Source organism: Antedon mediterranea, chromosome 5 (genome assembly GCF_964355755.1).
Source record: "Antedon mediterranea chromosome 5, ecAntMedi1.1, whole genome shotgun sequence".
Classification (NCBI taxonomy): Eukaryota; Metazoa; Echinodermata; class Crinoidea; order Comatulida; family Antedonidae; genus Antedon; species Antedon mediterranea.
Window position 1 is genome coordinate 4,198,575 of NC_092674.1, and position 22,925 is coordinate 4,221,499.

General features: G+C 35.3%; 3 protein-coding genes across 4 annotated transcripts in view; all 3 read left to right on the forward strand.

Annotated features, from left to right (window-relative positions):
* LOC140050179 (uncharacterized) overlaps positions 1 to 11,843 on the forward strand; it is a 33,845-nt gene extending 22,002 nt beyond the window's left edge. Inside the window, exons 26-43 of one of the 2 annotated variants that reach the window (XM_072095253.1) lie at positions 194 to 388; positions 656 to 844; positions 1,119 to 1,307; positions 1,773 to 2,027; positions 3,091 to 3,270; positions 3,678 to 3,884; positions 4,338 to 4,451; positions 4,906 to 5,037; positions 5,295 to 5,540; positions 6,072 to 6,272; positions 6,653 to 6,789; positions 7,193 to 7,332; positions 7,536 to 7,723; positions 8,103 to 8,264; positions 9,207 to 9,368; positions 9,576 to 9,804; positions 10,228 to 10,352; positions 10,732 to 11,843. In XM_072095253.1, coding sequence (XP_071951354.1) covers positions 194 to 388; positions 656 to 844; positions 1,119 to 1,307; positions 1,773 to 2,027; positions 3,091 to 3,270; positions 3,678 to 3,884; positions 4,338 to 4,451; positions 4,906 to 5,037; positions 5,295 to 5,540; positions 6,072 to 6,272; positions 6,653 to 6,789; positions 7,193 to 7,332; positions 7,536 to 7,723; positions 8,103 to 8,264; positions 9,207 to 9,368; positions 9,576 to 9,804; positions 10,228 to 10,352; positions 10,732 to 10,853 — 3,173 coding nt within the window. In that variant the 3' untranslated portion in view covers positions 10,854 to 11,843. The remainder of the gene's footprint in view (positions 1 to 193; positions 389 to 655; positions 845 to 1,118; positions 1,308 to 1,772; positions 2,028 to 3,090; positions 3,271 to 3,677; positions 3,885 to 4,337; positions 4,452 to 4,905; positions 5,038 to 5,294; positions 5,541 to 6,071; positions 6,273 to 6,652; positions 6,790 to 7,192; positions 7,333 to 7,535; positions 7,724 to 8,102; positions 8,265 to 9,206; positions 9,369 to 9,575; positions 9,805 to 10,227; positions 10,353 to 10,731) is intronic. The other variant, XM_072095254.1, reaches the window with a different exon arrangement.
* Positions 11,844 to 11,935: 92 nt separating this feature from the next.
* LOC140048560 (ubiquitin-fold modifier 1) lies at positions 11,936 to 15,088 on the forward strand. Its single transcript, XM_072093301.1, has 5 exons — positions 11,936 to 11,976; positions 12,095 to 12,151; positions 12,663 to 12,720; positions 12,815 to 12,854; positions 13,250 to 15,088. Coding segments are annotated over exons 1-5 (261 nt in total). The 5' UTR covers positions 11,936 to 11,974; the 3' UTR covers positions 13,354 to 15,088.
* A 211-nt stretch (positions 15,089 to 15,299) lies between these two features.
* LOC140049184 (uncharacterized) lies at positions 15,300 to 21,412 on the forward strand. Its single transcript, XM_072094004.1, has 11 exons — positions 15,300 to 15,521; positions 15,869 to 15,988; positions 16,538 to 16,827; positions 17,234 to 17,384; positions 17,883 to 17,927; positions 18,065 to 18,153; positions 18,698 to 18,790; positions 18,913 to 19,181; positions 19,482 to 19,690; positions 20,064 to 20,295; positions 20,752 to 21,412. Exons 1-11 carry the CDS (start codon positions 15,312 to 15,314, stop codon positions 20,799 to 20,801), a joined length of 1,758 nt encoding a protein of 585 aa, XP_071950105.1. The 5' UTR covers positions 15,300 to 15,311; the 3' UTR covers positions 20,802 to 21,412.
* Positions 21,413 to 22,925: the final 1,513 nt, after the last annotated feature.

Below are 22,925 nucleotides of genomic sequence, written 5' to 3' on the forward strand. Positions count from 1 at the left end.
AAATTTTATGTGACAAAAAAATGATGACATGATGATGTCCTATCATATTTGGGCATATCACTACTATATTTAGGCATATCACTACCATATTTGGGCACATCACACTTTTTATTGTTCAAAACTAGTTTGATAGTGTAGATGGAGTTTAGATCATTTTACACAAACTAACTATATTATTGTAATTTCTTTGTAGTTCACAGGTGCCCAGAACATCCTCCGTTTGAACATGGCCTCATGATTGGTCAGTGTAACAATCATTATGGGACATCATGTCAGTTTGCCTGTGAGACCGGTTTCCTTCTAACAGGTTCCAGAATCAGGACTTGTGAACTCTTTGATGGAAATAACAACATATTTGATTGGACGGGAGACATGCCTGGATGTGGAGGTATTCTTTTTTTATTTCATACATTGCTATTTACATGATAGGTAAACTATTTTATAATTTATCGTGCTTATAAACTAAGTCTCATTTGAGACTTAGGGAGTGGAGGTGAAAGAGTCATAAGCTACACCCCTTGCACTAGGTCAGGATTGAACCTTGGACCACCAAGCTACAGCTCCACTACAATATTGCTCATATATTAGAAAAATAAGTCACTCTTGTATTCTCCTTGAAATTGTAGACTGGATTTGAATCTTATTTTTTATTTAGCGAATTTGTGTCCGATGTTCCCCTCCCCTGAAAATGGACTAATCCAAGGATGTGATGCAAGCCAACCACAACCATACCAGACACAATGTCAGGTGCAATGCTCAGAGGGTTACAGACAGACATCTGGAGACAACCTACGAGTGTGTCTCGATAATGGCACCTGGGATGGAATACCCTTAGACTGTCAAGGTACTGTACAGCTCTGTCTACACTATCAAACTAGATGGACAAAAAATTAACTAAATATGGTAGTGATATGCTTAAATATAGTAGTGATATGACATCATCATGTCCATATATGGACACATCATATTTTTTTTTCACTTAAAGTTTAATAGTGTAGACAGACCTTAAGATAATGTCATGGCATTTTGTGTTTCTAGATAGGCTTAAGAAATCCCTACATTACAGTTTACAAGAAATAACTTTATATTGTAAAATCTTTCCTGAAATTTTACTGTAGGTGTGGCTTGCCCAGGAGTTTCGATTGAAGGAGTTTCAGTATACCCGCCAAGTTGTTCAAATGGAGCAGTCTACCGGGATGAATGTCATTTTGGATGCAACCAAGGATATGCTTTGAGAGGTGCACTCTCACAATATTGCTCAGCAAGCGGCCAGTGGACCCAGAATGATAATGACACATTTTGTGAAGGTACAGTAAAGTGGTTGAGAAACTTTACAAGGATAATTGTTGTCATCATTTAGGTTCCTGGTTAAAGTGTTATTATTATTTAATAGTAGTGTCTTGTAGCTACTGGCGTAATGGCTATGAGTGCTCACTGGAGATTACCGATATTTACCAGCAAATCAAGGTGGACAGACTGGCTAGTACATAGGTGTTTTCAGTTATATGAGCATCTATCTATAGACAGACTGTATTAAAAATTATAAATTAGATATTAATAATTTTATACAAGTTCTTTTATAGTGCCAAATTCCAACAAATGGATCAGTGCTCATGGCACTGTGGACTCAGATGTTACACTTTTCAACTACCTGCTTCTCCCCTAAGGGTCACCTCATGTCAGTGCAGCCACTTTAAGGCGCTCTCTCATCTGTCCAAAAACAAATATACGAATGTCCACTAATTAAAAACATGCAATTTTCCTTCTTTCAGATATAACACCTCCAGTTTTCACAGATTGTCCTGATGAATTGCCATTCCAGGCAGATGAATGCCAGAGACAGGCTCTGGTAGACTTTTCAGACCCAAAGGCAGAAGATAATTCTGGCCAAGTTGTAGTATCAGCATTGACAATTTTGTTTGAAGGCCTACCCACTTATCTACCTGACGGTGAATTCAAGTTTAACTACATTGCTGAAGACGATGCAAGAAATATAGCAAGATGTTCATTTAAAGTTAAAGTTATTGGTAATATATACATATAAATAAATATATAAATCCAAAGGCAAATTACTGAATAAATGACAATGCTGTGGGTATCAGTGGCTGGATCTCAATGGAGATACAAATAAAATAAGCACTGAAAAAATGACAATGCTGTGGGTATCAGTGGCTGGATCTCAATGGAGATACAAAAAAAAATGAAAAGCTAATTCAAAATGATAAAGTAAACAATGTTTTGTAGACGGGAATATTTTATAGTCGCACATATGTTGCGAACTCCCATAATGGTCCTTTTGTGTCGTGGACATAAGTAATTGCGCTGTAATTGGCTGCTGGTGACACGATGGAACCCTTGATAAGGGAGAGAAGTGATGTTAAAAGGGTGTAACATCTAAGTCCACAGTGCTCTGATCTTCATGAAATAGTGCTATATAAATGTCGCATTATATATTATATATTTCCTTCACTTGCATTAATGAAGGGCTAGTGTTGCCCGAAAGCTCTGCTAATTTTTCTGGCTGTTTTACTTTATCGTTTTGATTTAGCTTTTCACTTTTTTTTTGTATCTCTATTGAGAGCCACTGATACCCACAACATTGTCATTTTTTTCAGTTATTTGCCTTTGGATTTATTAAATATTTGTGTTACACTGCCATCAAATGGCGCTTATTCGAGGTTGACCTGTGCACAGAAGATGCACTGTGAGTTCTTTATAACTTTACAATTACAATAGTTTGTTTTTTCATCTCCAATGTAATCCAATGTACAACCCAGCTAATCATTAAGAATGGAGTGGAGTTGTGGCTTGGTGGTTGTGATTCTTGGCTAACAATCCCAGGGTCCTGGGTTTAAGTCCTGTCATCCACTCTCAAAGACTTGTAATAAGACTTTGTTTATGTAGAACATTTTGTGTATATGTTTGAACAGGATTGCCACCTTTAAGAAGAATAGTGATGAATTAATTATGGCCTAAATATATAAACAAAACAAAGAATAGTAACTTTGTGGCTAGGCTACATTCATCAGTCACCCTGACCTGTGGTACTGTGGCTCACACTCTATTCTATCATCCTTCTTCACTCCACAGTGACCCAATGTCCAGATCTGCCAATCACCAACAGCTTAGACATCAACACCTCTTGTAACAATCTGTACGGCTCAATAGCTAAGTTCAGGTGTACAAGAGCGTACTCCACCCTAGAAGGACAGTCAAACGTAACGTGTCTCTCTACTGGGGAATGGAGTGATTCAACTCCACATTGTAACGGTAATACACATTTTCTGTTGTTAATTAATCTCTCATACATGATCTTAAGGCCAATTTACACAGATGAGCGGTTATGGTAATAATAATATAGAATCTGTTATCCCTTATGACCATTTACACAAAACGCGGAGTGGACGAGCGGTTGCTGCTCAGGATAGGTAAAGATTCTACGTGGGACAAGCCACACAGCTTTCTGCTGTTACTGCTCGTATTTGTAAATTGGCCTTTAAGCCATATGAAATCAGAAGAAATTACAAGAGTTTGCAGTAAAACATTTTTAAAAAATGTACAGAAATATAAATATGAAATTTATAAAAATCAGTGAGATATAAGAAAAGTTACCTTTTATGATCACAACCTAAGTATTGCTCACATTATCATTCAATTTTGATGTCTTTCTTTTACAGAGGTGATGTGTAATCCACTTCGTAATCAAGATTATGGTAAAGTAATGCCTTTTGTGTATCCATACTCATGCAGTGCACGACGTCACCCTGTAGGCAAACAATGTCACATTCGCTGCCCTTTTGGTTACCAGTCACGTGACGGGACAACGTCAGTCAGGTGTCTGCCAAATGGCCAATGGACTTCTCTTCCTGACAGTCTTTGTGTTGGTGAGTAATATAAGGTTGTTGGTTAAATTAAAAAGATTGGTTGTCAAATTAAAAAAAAAATTTTATTTTTAAATCGTTGCCATGACTACGATTCTTTTCAATCTTATTTTGGTGACCTACGACTCACTGTATTCATTGAATGTTCTAACGCTCTATCTACACTATCAAACTTTATTTGACAAAAAAATGTGATGTGCCCATGGACATGATGATGTCATATCACTACCTTATTTGGGCACATTACACTTTTTTTGTCAACTAGTTTGATAGTGTAGACAGAAACTTTGGATTCAATGTGTGTGGTAAACAAATAAAACAAACAATCAAATGCTTTATTATTTCCACAAACAATATATCCTGCAACGGCGTAAGGTTTTACTCCATACAGTACACCGTTTTCAACCGCAAGGCATTGCCAATATTCCATATATTAATTGATTAATTATTTTTCAGATATAACTCCTCCCAGATTCATCAGTTGTCCCTCTGCGATAACTAAATACCTTTCACCGAGAAAGTCAACCGTGAAGGTTACATGGAATAAGCCAAGACCATTTGATACTTCAGGTAATTTAAGCTCTGAATTACAGGATGATGTATAGTTTGTTTGAGCAAGGCATGCTGAGCTCTGGAGATCAAAGTGGTTATCTGTGGCTGTGATACGATCAGTTCCACGCCGTGGAGAATATGTACATAGTACAGTACTGTTGGTATTTGTTGCAGCCAGACATAAGATCAAAGGACTGTTACGGGTTCCTATCTTGGCAAGGCGAGCAGTCTTCTGTTGTTAGATTGCCTTGGTTTGAAGTACTGGTGTTTTTATTTCTCTTGACAATAACTTCACGACCGTTATGCTGTGTTTATATTTTGAAATGAATTGAAATTAATTTCCACCTATATTGAGCTCTGTCTACACTGTCAAACTTTGTGTGACAAAAAATTGTCCGTGACCGTATATGGAAATCATGTCATATTGAGAATGTGCGCTACAGCTGATCTTTTAAATTATTTATTATTCCAGGTGTATTCAATCTAACTTCCCCTGATGTTGAGCAACCGTTACAACTTGGACCTGGTATAACACGGCTTAATTATGTTGCCACAGACGGTAGTGGAAATGAGGCTCATTGTATTTTTACCATTACTGTAATAGGTAAGTATTTTGATAATTTTTGATATATGTTTTTTTTTATTCAATATTTCACTCAGAGGCTCCTCACAAGGCACAGCTTTAGTCTAGAGGAGCCTCTGCAACATTCAACAAATAAAAGCTTACCAACAGAAGGTGGAAATATATAACAACAAAATCTAAATAGTAAATCTTTATTATATGTTTCCATCATTTAATATGCTCATCTAGACTTTAATGATGAGAGTAATGATCTAATTCTTTGTTATATAATTCAATAGATGCTCAAAAACCGACAGTTAAAGGCTGCCCTGAAGTTCAAGCTTTGAAGTCCGACACGCTTCCTATAGAGTTCAAGTGGCATCATTCGCCAGTGTTTGCCGATAACGTGAACGTGACGGACATTACGTACAGTAGGCAGAAAGGTGATCTTGTATACGAATGGGGCGAGTACAGCGTTGATATTACCGCTACCGATGACAACAACAACGCTGCTACTTGTACAATGCTAGTTGAAGCTGTTCCAAGTAAGAATCTTTTTTGTTATTAAGTCTCAAGTCCATCTTTCAAACATAAAGAAGCCTACGATTTACCACCACTATACACGATCTTTCTACCTTTATTCTATTGCCAACACCGTATAGTATTGTGAAGGCATGTGGCGCAGTGTGTTGGACGTTGGATTACTGATGGTGAGATCGTGGTTCGAATCCAGTTCTCGCTGCATTGCTTGTATCCACTTTACTTGCATTTACCTCTCTCCACCCATGTGTATAAATGAGTACCCAGTTAGATCAAGACACAACTTTGCACTGATTATTAGCTCCAAAACATTACTGGCTTTGAGCATGATTATTCATGAAAAGCACCTAGAGGGGTCAGTGATCCATTAGGCGCTATATAAATATTGTTTATTTTATTATTATTAAAAGGGCACTATAGAAATGTGGTATTAATAAAAAATAGTATGCACCCGTATTAAGACTATTCTTATTTCTAGTGTACACTTATGTCCTTGCAGTCGTTGCCAACATAGTTAAATTTTCTTTTATTATTAGCTGATCCTTGTAAAACTTTGGATGCTCCTAAGAATGGACAGATGAACTGTAAGGCACACCACTGCACAGCGACCTGTAGGGACGGATACGTATTCCTCGATGGTCAAACTAGACACAAGTATAACTGTAATACGGTGCTAGGCCGTTGGAACCATGGCAATCCAACCGATCCACAACCATTCGCAGCCAGCTGTTCAAAAGGTTTGTCAACAATGTCTCAGTAATATCCTAAAGCTCTGTCTATCAAACTAGTTTAACAAAAAAAGTGTGATGTACCCAAATATGGTAGTGATGTGCTTAAATATGGTAGTGATATGACATCATCATGTCCATATATGGGCACATCACTTTTTTGTCACATAAAGTTTGATAGTGTAGACAGAGCTTTAGCCTAGACTGCTGCCTCAACTAACTACTACTGCAGGGGTGGATCCAGGGGGTTGGTTCCCCTTTGACAGCTAAAATGAAATTATGAACTACTCTTTGATATCTGTTTTTGACAGACTATTAATATAATACTATTAACGAAGGTGATATTATATATATTTTTTTTTAAATACTTTTTATTATTTTTTTTCCAGTTATACCTGGCAATGAGATTCGGTTGGAGCGCCAGGATGCATTGGTTTTTTCCCATCCTACTCCGATTGATTGCCGTAACACCTCTGCCAGTCGACAAACACAGATTCAAAATCTGTTAGACTCAAGCAAATTTATAGTAAGTTATAATTAATATGATACGGTAATGATACCTTTGTTTTTATTAAGGGCGTGTGGCGAATTATGTTGGACATACAACTACTAATCGTGAGATCGAGGTTCGAATCCAACTCTTGACGCATTGCTTGAATCCTTAGGCAAGATACTTTACTTACGTTTGCCTCTCTCCACCCAGGTGTATAGATGGGAACCCGGTTTGATCAAGACACAACTTTGCGCTGATTACTAGCTGCATTATGGGAGTATGTTTCCATACATGTTTTATCCCAAAAAAAATGACTGGGGTAATAATGTTCAGCGCTTAGAGGTTTCACAACATTAGGTGCTATATAAATCCAGGATATTATTATTATTATTAAAATGAAAATTATTCTTACACTAATAATTTTTTCAATTATCAGACATTTTGTCAAAGTCATGAAGATATTCAGTGTTCGTTTAAAGACATTTCGTCACTATGTGCGAACAACCGTGTCAAACGAACAACATTGGCAATACTCTCAAATGAAGTTGGGGTGATGTTTACCTATGTGGCCACAAGGTACTGTATTGGTGTCAGTTTTGTTGTTGTTTAAAGGTCTGTCTACACTATCAAACTTTATGTGACAAAAAAATGTGATATGCCCATATATGGACATGATGATGTCATTTTTGTAAGATACCCTCTCCTATATAATGTAAGATATTATTTTTTTAATGCCCTCATTTTTCTTATTTATTTATTTATTTATTTTTTTATTTTAGTTCCAATGCAGATCTCTTGGACCAGATGTTAAGAGCCATCAACATTTCCATCAATGACCTTTGGCCTGAAAGTAAAGCTTATTTGGATATCAACGGAGACAGGGTTACTTTAGCTCCCTCCATATCAGAAAAGGGAACAGTTAGTTCAGTATGTCCGAAAGGTCAGAGTGCGGCCAATAAGAAGTGTGGTAAGTAGTTTATACTGTACTTTATTTGTAATAACACTTTTCAATATATTTACGTTATTATTGTAATGCTTTTAATATACGCTGTCAATACTATCAAACTAGATAGACAACAAAAGTGTGATTTGCCCATATATGGACATGATGATGTCATATCACTACCATATTTAAGGATATCACTACCATATTTGGGCACATCTTTTGTAAGACTAGTTTGATAGTGCAGACAGAGCTTTAGTACTATAAAAAGTGCATTCACTGGCACTGTAAGATATTTTAACGGGAAAAAGAGGAGAAAGTTAGTCAAACTTTCTGAAGATTTGAAACTTGAAACTTTAGATTATGTCTTTATTGTTAATATCGTTTTATACTGTTCTTTCAGTGCAATGTTCACCAGGTACATTTTATGATATACACTTTGAGAGGTGTCTCCCTTGCCAAGTGGGAACCTATCAGGATAAGGAAGGTCAACTAGCCTGTGTACCATGTCCAAGAGGGACAAGCACTCCAGGGTCAAGTGCATTTAGCCTAGACAGTTGTACACGTAAGAATTGTGTTATTTAAGAATATTATGCAGTTGTCAATTGTATGACCCACTATACAACCATGAAGAGGTACGTCATTTGTCCGATGTGCATCATACTTTATGAATACCATATTATGATGAATACCCCTGCATAAAAAAATTGACTTACCTTTAGGTGACCATGACGCACCCATTTTGAAGAACAATGGCGCGTTGTGACCATGTTGTTCATGATATGGTGGGTGGTAAAGTGATGGACATTGACACACCATTGTTCATTGATGTGATGTATCATCTAGGTTTTTTGACGCACCCCAGTGTCAATAATTTTTATTTAATTTTTTTTTTATTCAATCGAAACCAACAGCGATAATTACCGCCACTAACAGGTTTGATACAAACAAAGCCAGGAGAGTTTAAAGCACCTTGATTGGTCCTGACATTGATCAAGGGCTTCTCTCGTCCAGTGCCCACCTTGACCAGAGGTCTGAGGCAGATACTAGATGCAGGGGCTGCCATAAGAGTCAGCAGTGCTGATTTCAAATGCCTAACGGGACCCCATCTCCGTATACAGCACCCGCTATTCCCAGATGGTCTCCCATCCAAGCTCTAACCAGGCCCAACGTTGCTTAACTGACGAGAACCGGTGTTTCAACGTGGTAAAGCCGTATATAAGATGACAACACATTATTTGTAAATGACGCATCCATAATGCACCTCTCCCAGGAGTCGTATAGTGGGTCATACAATTGACAAGTGCATTACTGTTGCTGTATAAATAAGATATACTTTAAACAAAGTGTCCCATTAATAGGGGTTGTCTGTAGTGTTAATGCATACAGTATATTTCCCTGTGTTTGTTTTACAGAATAGTGTCCCCTTAATAGGTGTTTCCCTACTTAATACTTTGTCTCAATGTTTTGATAGCTATGTATACCAATATATTGTCTTTTTTGTTAGGTTCATGTAGACCTGGTAACTATTCCTATCTTGGTATAGAACCATGTAACAAGTGTGCCGTTGGCACTTACCAGACGCGGTACAACAGCAGGTTCTGCACACGATGTCCGAAAGGTGTTGAAACACACGATGAAGGATCATCATCAATAAGAGAATGCATAGGTACAGTCATTATACATATAAGATATACATATAAAGCTCTGTCCACACTATCAAACTAGTTCGACAAGTGTGATGTGCCCAAATATGGTAGTGATAATGACTTCATCATGTCCATATATGGGCACATCACAAAAGTTTAATAATGTAGACAGTGTACAGTATTTCTTGATTATAATTTTCTTTGTAGTAAAATTGTTCTCTTTTTAGGTTATGAAACATATTCAACAGCAAGCCCAAGTGAAATTCCAACAGGCTCTATCAAACCAACAAAGGGCCAGATGACAACACAGGCCATGACTACAGCATCCAGCAATGATAGCGAAGTAGCAACCTTAAAAGACAGTCGAGAATTTAGCATCATAATAGTCGTAGTATGTGTAGCAGTTGCCTTCTTTGTTATTGTTGTTATTGCTATATGTGTTGTAAAAAGAAGAAGGTAATTAATTTCATTTTTTTTTGTAAACCAATGTGACCTAGCCAATTCTTGGTTCTACAATGTTTACAGTATCATAGGCAGATTCTGTGATACAGTGTCACATATGCATCACAAGTGATGTCTGTATCATTAGTCTAAACTAACCCTAACTTTAACATATGTAACACTGTATATTTTAAGTTATTTCTATTTTTAAATTATTTCTATTTTAAGTTATTTATATTATAAGTTATGTATATTTTAAGTTATTTATATTTTAAGTTATGTATATTTTAAGTTATTTCTATTTTTAAATTATTTCTATTTTAAGTTATTTATATTATAAGTTATGTATATTTTAAATTATTTATATTTTAAGTTATTTATATTTTAAGTTATGTATATTTTAAATTATTTATATTTTAAGTTATTTATATTTTACAGGAAAAAAGGAACGTTTAAACCCCACCGCCTAAATGATGACTCACAGCCTGTGAGCAACATGTTCCAGGAGTTAGGAGAAATGCAAACTCTCTGCTTTGAGAATCAAACATACAGTGCTGATAATGGTAAGCGTGACAGGTTTAGGCCTAGAGTTAAGCTCTGTCTACACTATCAAACTAGTGTGACAAAAAAGTGTGATGTGCCCAACTATGGTAGTGGTATGACATCATCATGTCCATATATGAGCACATCACATTTTGTTGTCACAAAATGTGATAGTGTAGACAGAGCTTTAGAGATTTAGTACAGTAGAACGAGTTGAAATATATGTTTTAATACTCTGGCTAACCTCTATTCAGGGGCCATCAATGGTTCTACTATAGATAGAAAGATTAACAGTACATATACAGCATTACAGATACAAAGCTCTTTAACTAATAATAATTAGATAATAAAACAATACAATAATAATACAATTTAGTAATAATAATTTGTTTTAATTAGTAGATAAAAACATTGAAGATGATTTTGGCTATTCGATGTTGGAAAACGACAACACATCAATTGGAAAGCCGCTTACGTCATTCAAAGTAGATGAAAATGATGATCTTCTCGCCACTTTGTAAAATAAAACACACAAAAAAAGAGTACATCTATGAAAAAAAATTATGATGGAAGAGCATTGGTTACATTTACTGTAAATTATAGAAAGATAGGGACGGGTAACGCATATTTATTCAGGGAGAGTTGGCAGTGGATTAACAGAAAGACATGAGGCCCCTAGTTTTGGAACCTAAGTTTCCCTCCAATGCTGGAGGCCTTGGGCGTTTTTAGCCTTTTTCGACATAATTTTAAGCCTGTTTTTTCCTTTGGGCACTGCACAGGGGCCCCATAACTCCGGGGACCCTTGTTTTAGCCATTGAGCTCAAAGCCGTTACGCTACTAAGAGTTGGATTGGATGGAATGGCTTCTTCAACTGTACTACAACACAACCATATTTAATTGCTTTGTATTGACTTTAAAATATTCCAGTTATAGTTAATTGTTGCAGAAAAAATATTCGTTATGCTGCTCCACCAACCAGATGTTATCAATTTCAGGAGGGTATTTAATACTTTGTTAATATGGAATTCAACTTTTATATCCATGGGTCCAGGGGAGGGAGGGGGAAGGGAACACAGGAATTTTGAGCTGGCTACATACCAAACCCTATGTACATTGAATAACTGGCATTTGGTGTAGTATGCTATTTATTACTCAGAGACTGCAACCAAACGTTTTCTAAAGTTAATTTTAATTTAATATTGAATCATATTTTTATTGTAAAAGATTTATTTTTAAATTTGATTATATTTTTTGTAATTGTTATTGAATATTATATATGTTTTTTTTAATAAAAAAAATAAACGAAGTGTGCTTAAAAATATATTACAAATTGTTAATTCACAGATGAGTGCATCATAGTGATAAAGAATACAGGTTTATATGTAAAAAGGATACACTTACACCAAAGATAAAAACTGGAAACATTTGTAAATTATAAAATTTATGAAAAAGTAAATGAAATTAAAACTGTTTTTTAGTTACATTTTTACTTGCTTCTGTTTATTAAATAATATTATATTGTCACAACTAAATACAGTATTGTGTTTTAGCTGAAAAAAAGTTTGCAATTCTTTAAACTCTAGAGGGGGTAGTTTATGCAAAGTGTTTCTGCTGTGAACAGCTGGTTGCACAACGTTGAAATATGTAAGTAAATTAGTTATTTTTATCGTGATAATGTTTACATATAATTATAAATTATATACCAAGTATCTTGATTGTGTATTTATTAGATTTTGTTCATATTATTTATGTTCCATTTTAGGTCTAAGGTTACATTCAAGATCACCCTCACTTCGGATCCAAAGTTACCCTTCAAAGTGTAAGTTCCGCCGCGCCCAAGAATGTGACGTCCGGTGTAGTCAGCGGCTTAGCTTTAGGCCTAGGCTAGGCATATTAGTCAGTGATGTCCTTTATAGAGTATGATTTAGAACTAGGGCTAGTTAATTCTGACTGTAGGTGGTATCGAGTATAACGTGGATAAAACTAGGTAGGAGGGTAGGCTAATAAGTAATATTAATAATATAAAAATGCTATTTACATTTTTATCATTTCAACTAGCTAGGCCTAGCCTAGTAGTAGCTAGGTACTACTTATTAAGGCTACTACTGTACATACCATACTGTTACTAGGCCTACTAGTAGTTTAGTTAGTAGAACTTGTACTAGGCTAGTACACATAAACAAGGGTAGTTTTCTCCCATTTCAGAAATGTTGTATGAGTAGGTAGGTATAGCCTAGCCTACAATACAAGCTACCAATATTTATGTAGTAAGCATGTATACATATGATACTTAATTGGTAATTAGTCGTATATGAATACTTATTTTTCAGATTGAGTGTTCCAGAAAGCACTCCATTTACAGCTGTTTTGAAATTTGCTGCTGAAGAGGTATATTTAAATTTTATAAACTCTCCAAAGTGCAGTTGATTTTTGAAAAATATTTATTTAAAAAAAGAAACATTTATGAATCTGTTCCTTTCAGTTCAGAGTACCAGCACCAACAAGTGCCATAATTACAAATGGTAAGTAAGTATTGAAATTTAAAAAAAAAATCACCTCCATCCCTTTAATAACGGCATGAAATAGGATGATTCCCAGTGCTGTATATCCATACATACAACAGTATCTATTCCCAAAGTATCAGGAATACTTGTTAATACTACATTAAATCGCATTTGGTGCCTGTATCATGTAAGGTTAGGTTAAGGGTTAAGTTATTACTATTAGATACATGTGAAATACGGTGAAACACATCACATGTGATGTTGTATTACAAAATGTTCCTATGATACTTCGGTAATAGATACAGTACTGAGAATTGGCTGGCAGATCTTGGGCAAGAAAATCAGCCTTGTGATCTTAACAGCACCAGTTGTTCAATAAACAATACAGCAATGTTTCTTTTTTTCCCAACTAGACGGCATCGGAATAAATCCTCAACAAACGGCTGGCAATGTGTTTTTAAAACATGGATCTGAGCTTCGCCTTATTCCCAGAGACCGTGTTGGATTTCGGATATGAAGATGGACAGTAGACAATTATTTAACATTTTAAACATTTATATTATAAAGAAAAAAAACAGATAATCAGGTGACACAAAGAATAATTTGCTTGTTGACAGAAAATTATTTGGCTGTAATCTTGTAACCTGCACTTTGGTGCTATGGTTTGTGTAAATTTAGACGAGTGTGTTATATCCAGTATAAAACACTTGCCTTGATAGTCAGATGTTGAGGTTCGAATCATGTCATTTGCACACAATTGATTATGGGACGATATCTGTTGAGAGGTGAAAATCTGGGCTAAAACACAGTATATATATATATATAGGTATTTTATTCATAAAAAAAACACATAAATAGTACAAACAGAAGGCAGCCAACGGCTGAATAATTCTGCAAACAACGTACAAAGTAAAAATTTAAAAGACTCTAACAACAATATAATATATACAAGTACACAGTAAATCAAATCATTAAAAAGTCGTTAACATTCTTTAAAATGCCAAAAGACCCAGATAAACCAAGGCATGCGGTAATCACTAATTCGTTAATTACTATTAATGTTATAAACCTACAAAGTTTTAGTTTTAGAAGCTTCATTCATTCTATCAGTAATGTCAGGGATGGTAGAGCGTTTCCAACGATTGGTTTTACACAAGGGGGCATCCAACAAATTAACATTTCTGAAATTGCAACCGCGGTTACGATAAGGGGGAAGCATATCACGATAGAGTTTAAGGGAGTAGAGCCCCTTCCCAAATTTCATCATCAAGTTATCTCTTCTGGCTTCAAAGGAACATAATCCAGACATGGATAAAGCATTTTTATAACTGATGTACTTAGCGCCGTAAATACATCTTAGAGCTCTGTCTACACTTCCACTACTGTACTAACTAACACTATATCACTACCATATTTGGGCACATCACACTTTTTTGTCAAACTAGTTTGATAGTGTAGACAGACCAAGATACCACTGAGACTATGTGAAGAATAGATCGAGGAAGCACCGCCACACATCATTAAACAATGTGATCTAACTTGTTCCTAGGTCGCAATTTAAAAGCCCCCCCAGAGACACAGTATAGTGAAGATACAGGACCAATCCGTTTTTTCTTTTAAAAGGTGTATTTTTGAAATGTCAAAATGATCATATTGAATTTATATTGTTAATTGCTTGTTGTATGTAAAAAGTGACAGTAGGAATCTATCCTATATGCATGCAATTTATTAAATATCAATTTAAGCCCGTCTATAATATAAAGGTAAGGTAATTTTAAACAGTTTTATGCCACTGATTCCAGGTATTAATTTGTTTAATTGAATATATATTATGTGACTAAAGTGTCTTTCAAACCTATTCCGACACACGGTTTCGGTCCGGAGTCGTCAAATCGGACGGTGAATGTTTCGTTTTCACAACGCTCCACGTCTATGACCCAATACATTTATGCGCGTAGCCATGTAAACACAAAACATTGACGTTTTATTTTCAGGTGCCGCGTCAGAACATGTGTGAAAGACCCTTTAGGAAATACAGTACTGTATACTGCAATCTAGTGTTAAAAGGATTTCACAGTATTGTTGCGGAATTGGTACTTATTGCATATTATCAATGGTTTTTTTTCTGAAAAAGATCACATATTATTAAATGACAATAAAATCCAACAATTGTATTTGACTCTTGAGTATATCCACAACATGTTTACAAAAATGAATAGGTATACAGTGGATAATAAAATTATTGAATCACATTTGTTTTTAAACGTCGAAAATGTATTATTTATTTGAAATTACTAAAGTATGTACTTACAGTACTAAATCAGCATAATATTGAGTTTTGTAGTTGATCCCTGGAGGTCATGATATATAAACAATCAAATTTCACGAATCGTTATTTATAAATAAATCACCGCACGTACAGACCTGTTAACTGTATACACCTATATTGATTCGGATACTGAAGGAGCGCAAAACATGGCATACTGTATTGATAACATTGGCCAAATAAATGAACTTAGTAGCGGTATTTCTCGGCCACATGTATATGAATCGGTAACTGAGACAACGAAAGAAAGTAGGCCGAACTCCATGGGCGATATCTCTTTGTTTCGGTTGAAGCAAGAAGTGATGTTCGTGCCAAGGGAAACGGATCACTACCCGGACCCGACGACGATGTCTTCGGCGGTAAGTCAGCCTAGGTTTGTGTATTGCTCTATAAAGTAGGCCTAGTTTTTTATAACAAAATCTACTACAGTACAGTACACTGACATTACATACAGGTAGAGCAGTTACAATTAACGTTTATTTAATGCATGCCCCTACGTACGTACTATAAAACAATTTGAAAATCCAGTTAGAAATAACCTTTTTAGCCGATCCCTAAAAGTCATAAATAATTATTTTGTAGAACAACATGGTTTATAAATAATTCATGGATATTATGTAGTGTAATGTTTCTAATTGAATAGAATAGGCGTATACATTCACGTATTTTTCAATATTGAAAAGAATTAATACATTTTTTTCAACAGGTAAAAATTGAGCCCGGTGGTAGTGCTACCGAACAATACAGCTTTTCTAATGGTCTTCAAGATGAATCAAGAACAGACCCTGCATTTGATGACGTCCTGCCTGCTCACTCTGCGCCAACGGTAGGTAAAAGACGTTGAATTACGGGTCTACCTTCAATTAAAGACCACTTTAAATTAATGCATTTTTATGGTAGCCTATAGCCATTGAAAATGTTAAGAAAATGATTGTAGTTGTTTAAATACACATAAATGGACAGAAGAAACCAACCTGATTACACTACCCTCACCATCCTTCAGGGCAAGAAAACTATTATACCATTAAACTGATTCCCCTCTACGGCCTTTCGTTAGAGGGATTCTAATAAAGACCAAACCACTAAAACGTCCAATCAAAGACCAAAAATGGTCTTTAATTGGACGCAGACCTGTAATAGGCCTAAATATATTTTCTTCCGTTTTTAATAGTTGTTTTTGTTATTGAGATCCAATCATTGCTTGTTTTTCTCATTAATTGCTTGTTTTTCTCATTAATTGCTTGTTTTTCTCATTAATTGCTTGTTTTTCTCATAAATGTATTGTATAATACCTAAAATATAAAAAAAATTTTGAAAAAGCAACCGTACAAATAATTATTTTTACAATTAGTTGTTTAATGACTATTTTCAATAGACACATAAAAGATCAGATTCGACGAGGAAGAGAAAACATAGAACAGCCGTTGTCAAAGTATTAGATCGACTCGCAACAAAGGATGTTGTATGTCTTCCACACGAAGACGGAGATACGATAACCATACCACGAGGAAAGAGAAGAAGCCGGTTAGCTTCTGCAGGGATGACTGGTAACATTGTCCTGACAAGAAGACTTTCACCGCAGGCTGTGGTCGACGCAATATCGGCAATTTTCAGAGATACGTTCCAGATAAAAGAGGAAGATAGTTTTGACTTTATATTTCTTAGGTTGGTTTAAACAAGACAATCTAACAACAGGCCACTGAGCTCGCCTTGACAAGATAGGGACTCATAACAGTCCATTGATCTTATGTCTGGCTGCGATAAATACCAACAGTACTGTATTCTCCGCGGTACGTGGTGTCTGTTAATAAGGGTCGTGGAACTGATCGTGTCGCAGCCACAGATAAACCCTTTGATCTCCGGACCTCAGCATCCTGTTAGATTACCTTGGTTTAAATAATATCTCCTAATTCGATCGGTTCTCCATGCAAAATAAACGTCCCCAAAATATTGATTACATGCGTAAGGAAAAGAGTTGGTAGGTTGAAGGGAACATTGCATTGCACATCGCTGGTCCACCAATGCTTTCACAGACACCAATAATTGTCATATTGTGATCATTTTCTTACAGCGGGTTGGTTGGAAGTTTCAAGAAGCTACAGCGTTTGAATGCATCTTCTGATCTTGAATGGGGCGGTGCAGAGGTGATCTCCGCCTGCGGACAAGGCTCTCTGTATATAATGTGTGATGCTAAATATGGAGTAACATCTCAAACTTTTCCGGTACATATTTTTAGTTTGGAAATATGGGCGATTCCAAGGCGAAAACATAGCTTGGGTGATCAGACTTTCAGTTGGCCCTTGAACAATCTTTTAGACTTTAGACACTCATCATCATGAGTCACTTTAAAAACTCACTTGTTCTGATTCTGTATTAGCAATGATCTCTGGAATGGCGCTATGAAAATGGAATTGATTGAGAGTTGGTAGTAAAAAACATACTTTTTTTAGGCCCTACCATTATCATAATCCTGGTATTGTTAGACACAACACTCATACTCAAGCTTGGTTCCCACTAGAACGTAACGCCAGGACGTAAACGCAACGCAAGCGTTTTAACCAATGACAAGCGAAGTTATAGACAGTTAGCAATCACAAGCGAATAAGCCATCGCTTGTGATTGGTCAATTCACTTGCGTTGTGTTACGTCCTTGTGTTGCGTCGCTAGTGGGAACCACGCTTAACTAAAATACACGTAATTGTCGTATAAATTCTTTACAGGCACTCTTTGAACAGACAACTGAACGACACTCTATGGATCAGGAGGTTAGAGGTTACATTGTTTCTTTAAACAGTATTATTGTCGATATTCAGATACAGTTAGAGTTTTTTAATTTTTAAATGACATTAAACAGTGAGCATAGCTATACATATTTAATATCGACTTCTCTTTCCATCATCAGGACCCTATTACATCATCCACAAACGAAGTTACTTTATCTACGTTATCTAATCTGTTGGCCATCTCAGATACCAGTTCACCCTCTGCTCGGTAAGGTTATTGTTAAAACTTAGTTCTCACTTGGATGAAACGCGATGGCGTAGACGCAACGCAATGACGTAGACGCAACGCGATGACGTAGACGCAACGCGATGACGTAGACGCAACGCGATGACATAGACGCTAACGCGTGGTTCCTTAAAACGCAACGCAGCGACGTATTGACGCAAAGTTCTGTATTGCGTAATCACAAGTGGAACTGACGACGCAGCAGTGCTGCAAACATCGCAGGCTTGATTTCACGCAGGCGGAGCAAACAAAAAGCGCATTTTCTTTACGTTGCGTAGGCTGCATTACGGAAACCATGCTTAACGCAAGTTTGTGTTGCGTCCATGGTGGGAACCAAGCCTTAAACATGTTGCTTTACGGTTATTTTCGTTTGAGGTTCTTTCAACTTGATTTTAAATGTTATCCTACAACTATCCAGACGCCTGGAAACTCATATTATTTAAACCATGGTAGGCCTAGCCTACAGCTTATTGCCACAGAGTTGTGATAGCAAGAAGGTCTAATTGAATTGTTATTCATTTTATAGAACATATTTAACATTGTTGAAGAACGAAGAAATGGTGTTTACAGATAATGTCACGAACGAATTATTACCTTCAGATTATACCACTGCAATGGTGTAAGTATAGATTTTGTTGTAAATTGTCTATTTGGCAAAACTACACATTTACGTAAAAGATACTGTAGAAGTTTAGTAGGCCCAATGTATATAATTATTTTGTGTTTTAAAAAATAATTTAGCGATGAAGATACAATGCGGACCAGCTTACAACGATGGTACAATGTGCAATGCACTGTGACTGACGACGAGAGAGCAAGGATCATTGTCCGTACAAGCCACGAGGGCGAGGATGCACTTCGCGCCTTTAACAATCGTGCGTTTAAATCCAAATGTCCATTTTCCGTCATTGTTGTCGATGATTGTGGTTCATATAGACAGGTGCCATCGAGGGAGTTGTTCACTCTTGCCATTCCTCAAATCAGAAACCGGTTCTTTTGCGGAAAACAAGGTTTTCATTTTTAACATCTATGTCTTTATTCATGTCTTTATTCATTCGTCATTGTCATCAGTTGAAATACATTTAACTAAATAAGCACTAAATAGGCCTAAATATTTCACTAAAATAAGCCTAAATATTTCACTAAAATAAGCCTGAAATATTTTTATTAAAATAAGCCTGAAAGCCTCAATATTCCTAATAGCTAAGTGATACTAAATAGATCTGATGTCATTCAATTAGACCTAATACATTTCACTAAAATAGACATGTGCAATGTCACAAGTTTCAACATTTGTTGTTTCGTTTTAGAGAGAATGGTGCCAATAAACAAAACATCTCCTGTCGTTGACGGAACATTTTATGCCGTGGGACAACTCCTGGCAGCAGCAGTACTACACGGCAATCATTCACTTTCATTTTTAAATCCAATCGTTACTGAAATTTTAATAAACCAAGAAAACCCAAAGTTATGTATATCATGGATTCCTTGTGATTCTGTGAAGACTACAGTCCAAAAGGTAAGGTTAAAATTCGAAGTTTACATTAGTATAATTAAAATTACACCCGATTCCTATATCTTCATATACTATCTATTTCCGAAGTATATATATAAAGAAATATTTTGTACTACAGCAACTCATTTATATCACATGTGGTGCCTGTATCATGTAAGGTTAGGTTAAAGGTTAGGTTACTACTAGATACTTGTGAGACACACTTGTTGTATTACCAAATATTCCTATGATACTTCGGAAATAGATGCAGTACCGAAAATCGACTAAAAATTAACCAAACGTTGTTAAATGTAACTTGTAGGCCTAAGATCACAGTATTGTTCAGGTATATGGTTTTTGATAGCCATTCGATAAAGTTTATATACCAATTGTTTAGATTAACGATGTCACAGAAGAGGGTGAGCTACAATATCTGTCTAATAATGCCAGTTTCCATGAACTGGTAGCTGATGTGGGCTGGAACAAATCACTCAACATCACCAATAAATTAGAATTCGTAACAACTGCATGTAATCACTATTTGATCTTCAAGCAGAAGCCACAACTTGACGCACTTGTTAAAGGGATGGACTTTTACGGAATGAAAGCGTTTGCGCAATTTTACCCAGGTAACATTATTTTACATCTATACATGTTTAACGGTTTTCTTCGATAAATCAGCTTTTGTGGCACAATTTAATTTAATACCTAAACCCCATCGAAATATTCAGTGTTTTTAGTCGCGTGCAAAGAAACTCTACAGCTCACTAAACACTAACTCAAATTTGAGAACGCGACTGCAGCCATGTATATGACCTTGTTTATATAGTTGAGAGAGACTATTTAAAAAAAAAATTAATCTCAAGCATTGTTCATGAATTCTGCCTGAGAGTAATACAAAATTAATAGTTCATCGACATCTTCATCGTCATTTATTGTCATTTCCAACATTATTCAAAATCATCATCACATTCATCGTTTTCATCATTATCATTAAGATATATGATTGTGTTAAATATCTAATTGTATGCTTTCTTCAAACTCCTACAACTTCCAGATTATTACAAACATTATTTCATGTTTAGATTGTATACGAAACATAATAGGATTTCAATCAGACACACACGTACCTTGAGGTTCCATCAGTACACTGTACCCTGAAGTAACCTGTGAGAGAAACCCACCACCTACTCAAAGTAGGCTTACCCTGAAGTAACCTATCTTCAATGAGAGCAAACCAATGCTAAAAACCGGTCTTTTAGTATTCTGCTGAATATATTCTTAGAAGGAGCCAGTTTGCGCTTGTATTTTTCAGATTGAGTGACACACGCCTACATTGAATTAATGTATTTGATAGCATAATTAAAATATTTGTACGATAATATATATGTATAGCTACCATCAGGACGGTATGTAAAATATATATACACTCCATGTTCAAAGGCAATACAAAACAACTGTAGAATATCTTTGATTTAGAAATTACTTATCATTGTGTTTATTTTGTAATGTACAGCGCTTATTAATAAAATATGAAAGAAACTTACGATGTACAGTTTTTATTTATATTTAATGACTTGAAACAAACTTTCGAAATATTCCGAGAACGTTTACGGTTTTCGATATTTCGTGGTATATTATACCACAGAGGAAATTATATAAATTATGTATATACAGTATTACACGGTTCCACGTGAGGATTACTTGTCCTTAAAGCTAATTTTTGCAAGGTAATTATTTTTGTGATATCGGATGTAAAATTATTCATTTTAATTCATTTGAGTGAGTACTGTATTAATTAAAGAATTGTTACATTAAACGGTTATAGTTCAATGTACTGTATTATTATGGTAAATGTATTTATTTGCGATTGTTGTATTCTTAATATGGATTGTCGTTTTATTATATTATGCCTTATAAATATTAATATCATTATATCCTTCTGTATATCTTGTATGCTATACATACTTAAGTGCATCGAATGATTACAGTATTGTAATTTATTTCCAATCCCAAAAAAACGGAAAGAATGTGCCACTTACTAATAATTTTATTTATTTTATTTATTTATTTATTTAACAACATATTTATACAGGATTATGCACAATCAAGTAGAAATATACCTGTTTTGCATAAGTTTTATATTATTATACGTATACAATAGATACGTTTGTTACATTATATAGCGAATGTATGCTAATTTATCAACATGCAAAACCATCGGAAGAAATGGGTGACGTCAGCGATTAACTTTTTTTTTTTATCATATTATAGTTTATTATGTTAGCGCGTGTAAACTAAATCACCAGAAGTAAATCGAATGAAATTCGACACTGTGGTTAAATTTAATTAATTATAATAGTGCTATATTGTATGAATATTAATAATATCCTTATACCATTTTTTGATTGAATTGAAACGGGATTTAATAGATCAGCATATTCATCAGTGACGGGGTTTATAGAGATCAACATCGTCATTAGTTTCGCTTCTCGTCTACTTTCTACTATTTTTTTTTAAATTTTCCTGTTGTTTCATTGGCAGGATGAGTTGTTTTTTGTCTGTTATGTTTTCTATTTCCTTTTTACCTTTAGGCTTACCGTACCTATCTATGCAAATGTTGGTCATCACTCTCGGCAGTCTTACTTGATTTTTAATTCATTTAGTGCAATTTGACATGAGCCTCTTTGTGTGGTTTTAACATGGAAATCTCTCCTCCATTCTTGACGAAATCATGTTTTCACAGTACGACAAAATAGTGTACAACAATTGTGTCCATGAATAAAAAAATAATTACTGAATTCTGAAAAGCTTTATTTGTCCATTATCATAATAAAATAACAATAGAAATTCTTCAAAACAAATGGTATTCTAGAAAACACGCTCCAAATCAGTTATCAAGATATTTGCGTTTCATAAAACCAAACGTTTTCTACTAGTCTAAAATAGTCGTTTGTGTATACATTTACCGCGAATATATTCCTGAAATTCATTTTTATATTCATATATGCGTAGTTGAATAGGCCCAAATGCCATTTACACTAACTAATTCGGTAACGGTAAGCGAAAAGCAATAGAATCTATGTTATTTCCTATGAGCATTACGCGGAGCAGACGGGAGGTTGAGCGGAAATGCACAGGATAGATACAGATTTTTCCAGGGGAAAGCTACGTAATTTCCCATACCGTTACCGCTCGTTCATGTATAAATTTAAAGCGAATATATTCCTGAAATTCAGTTGTATATTCATATATGCGT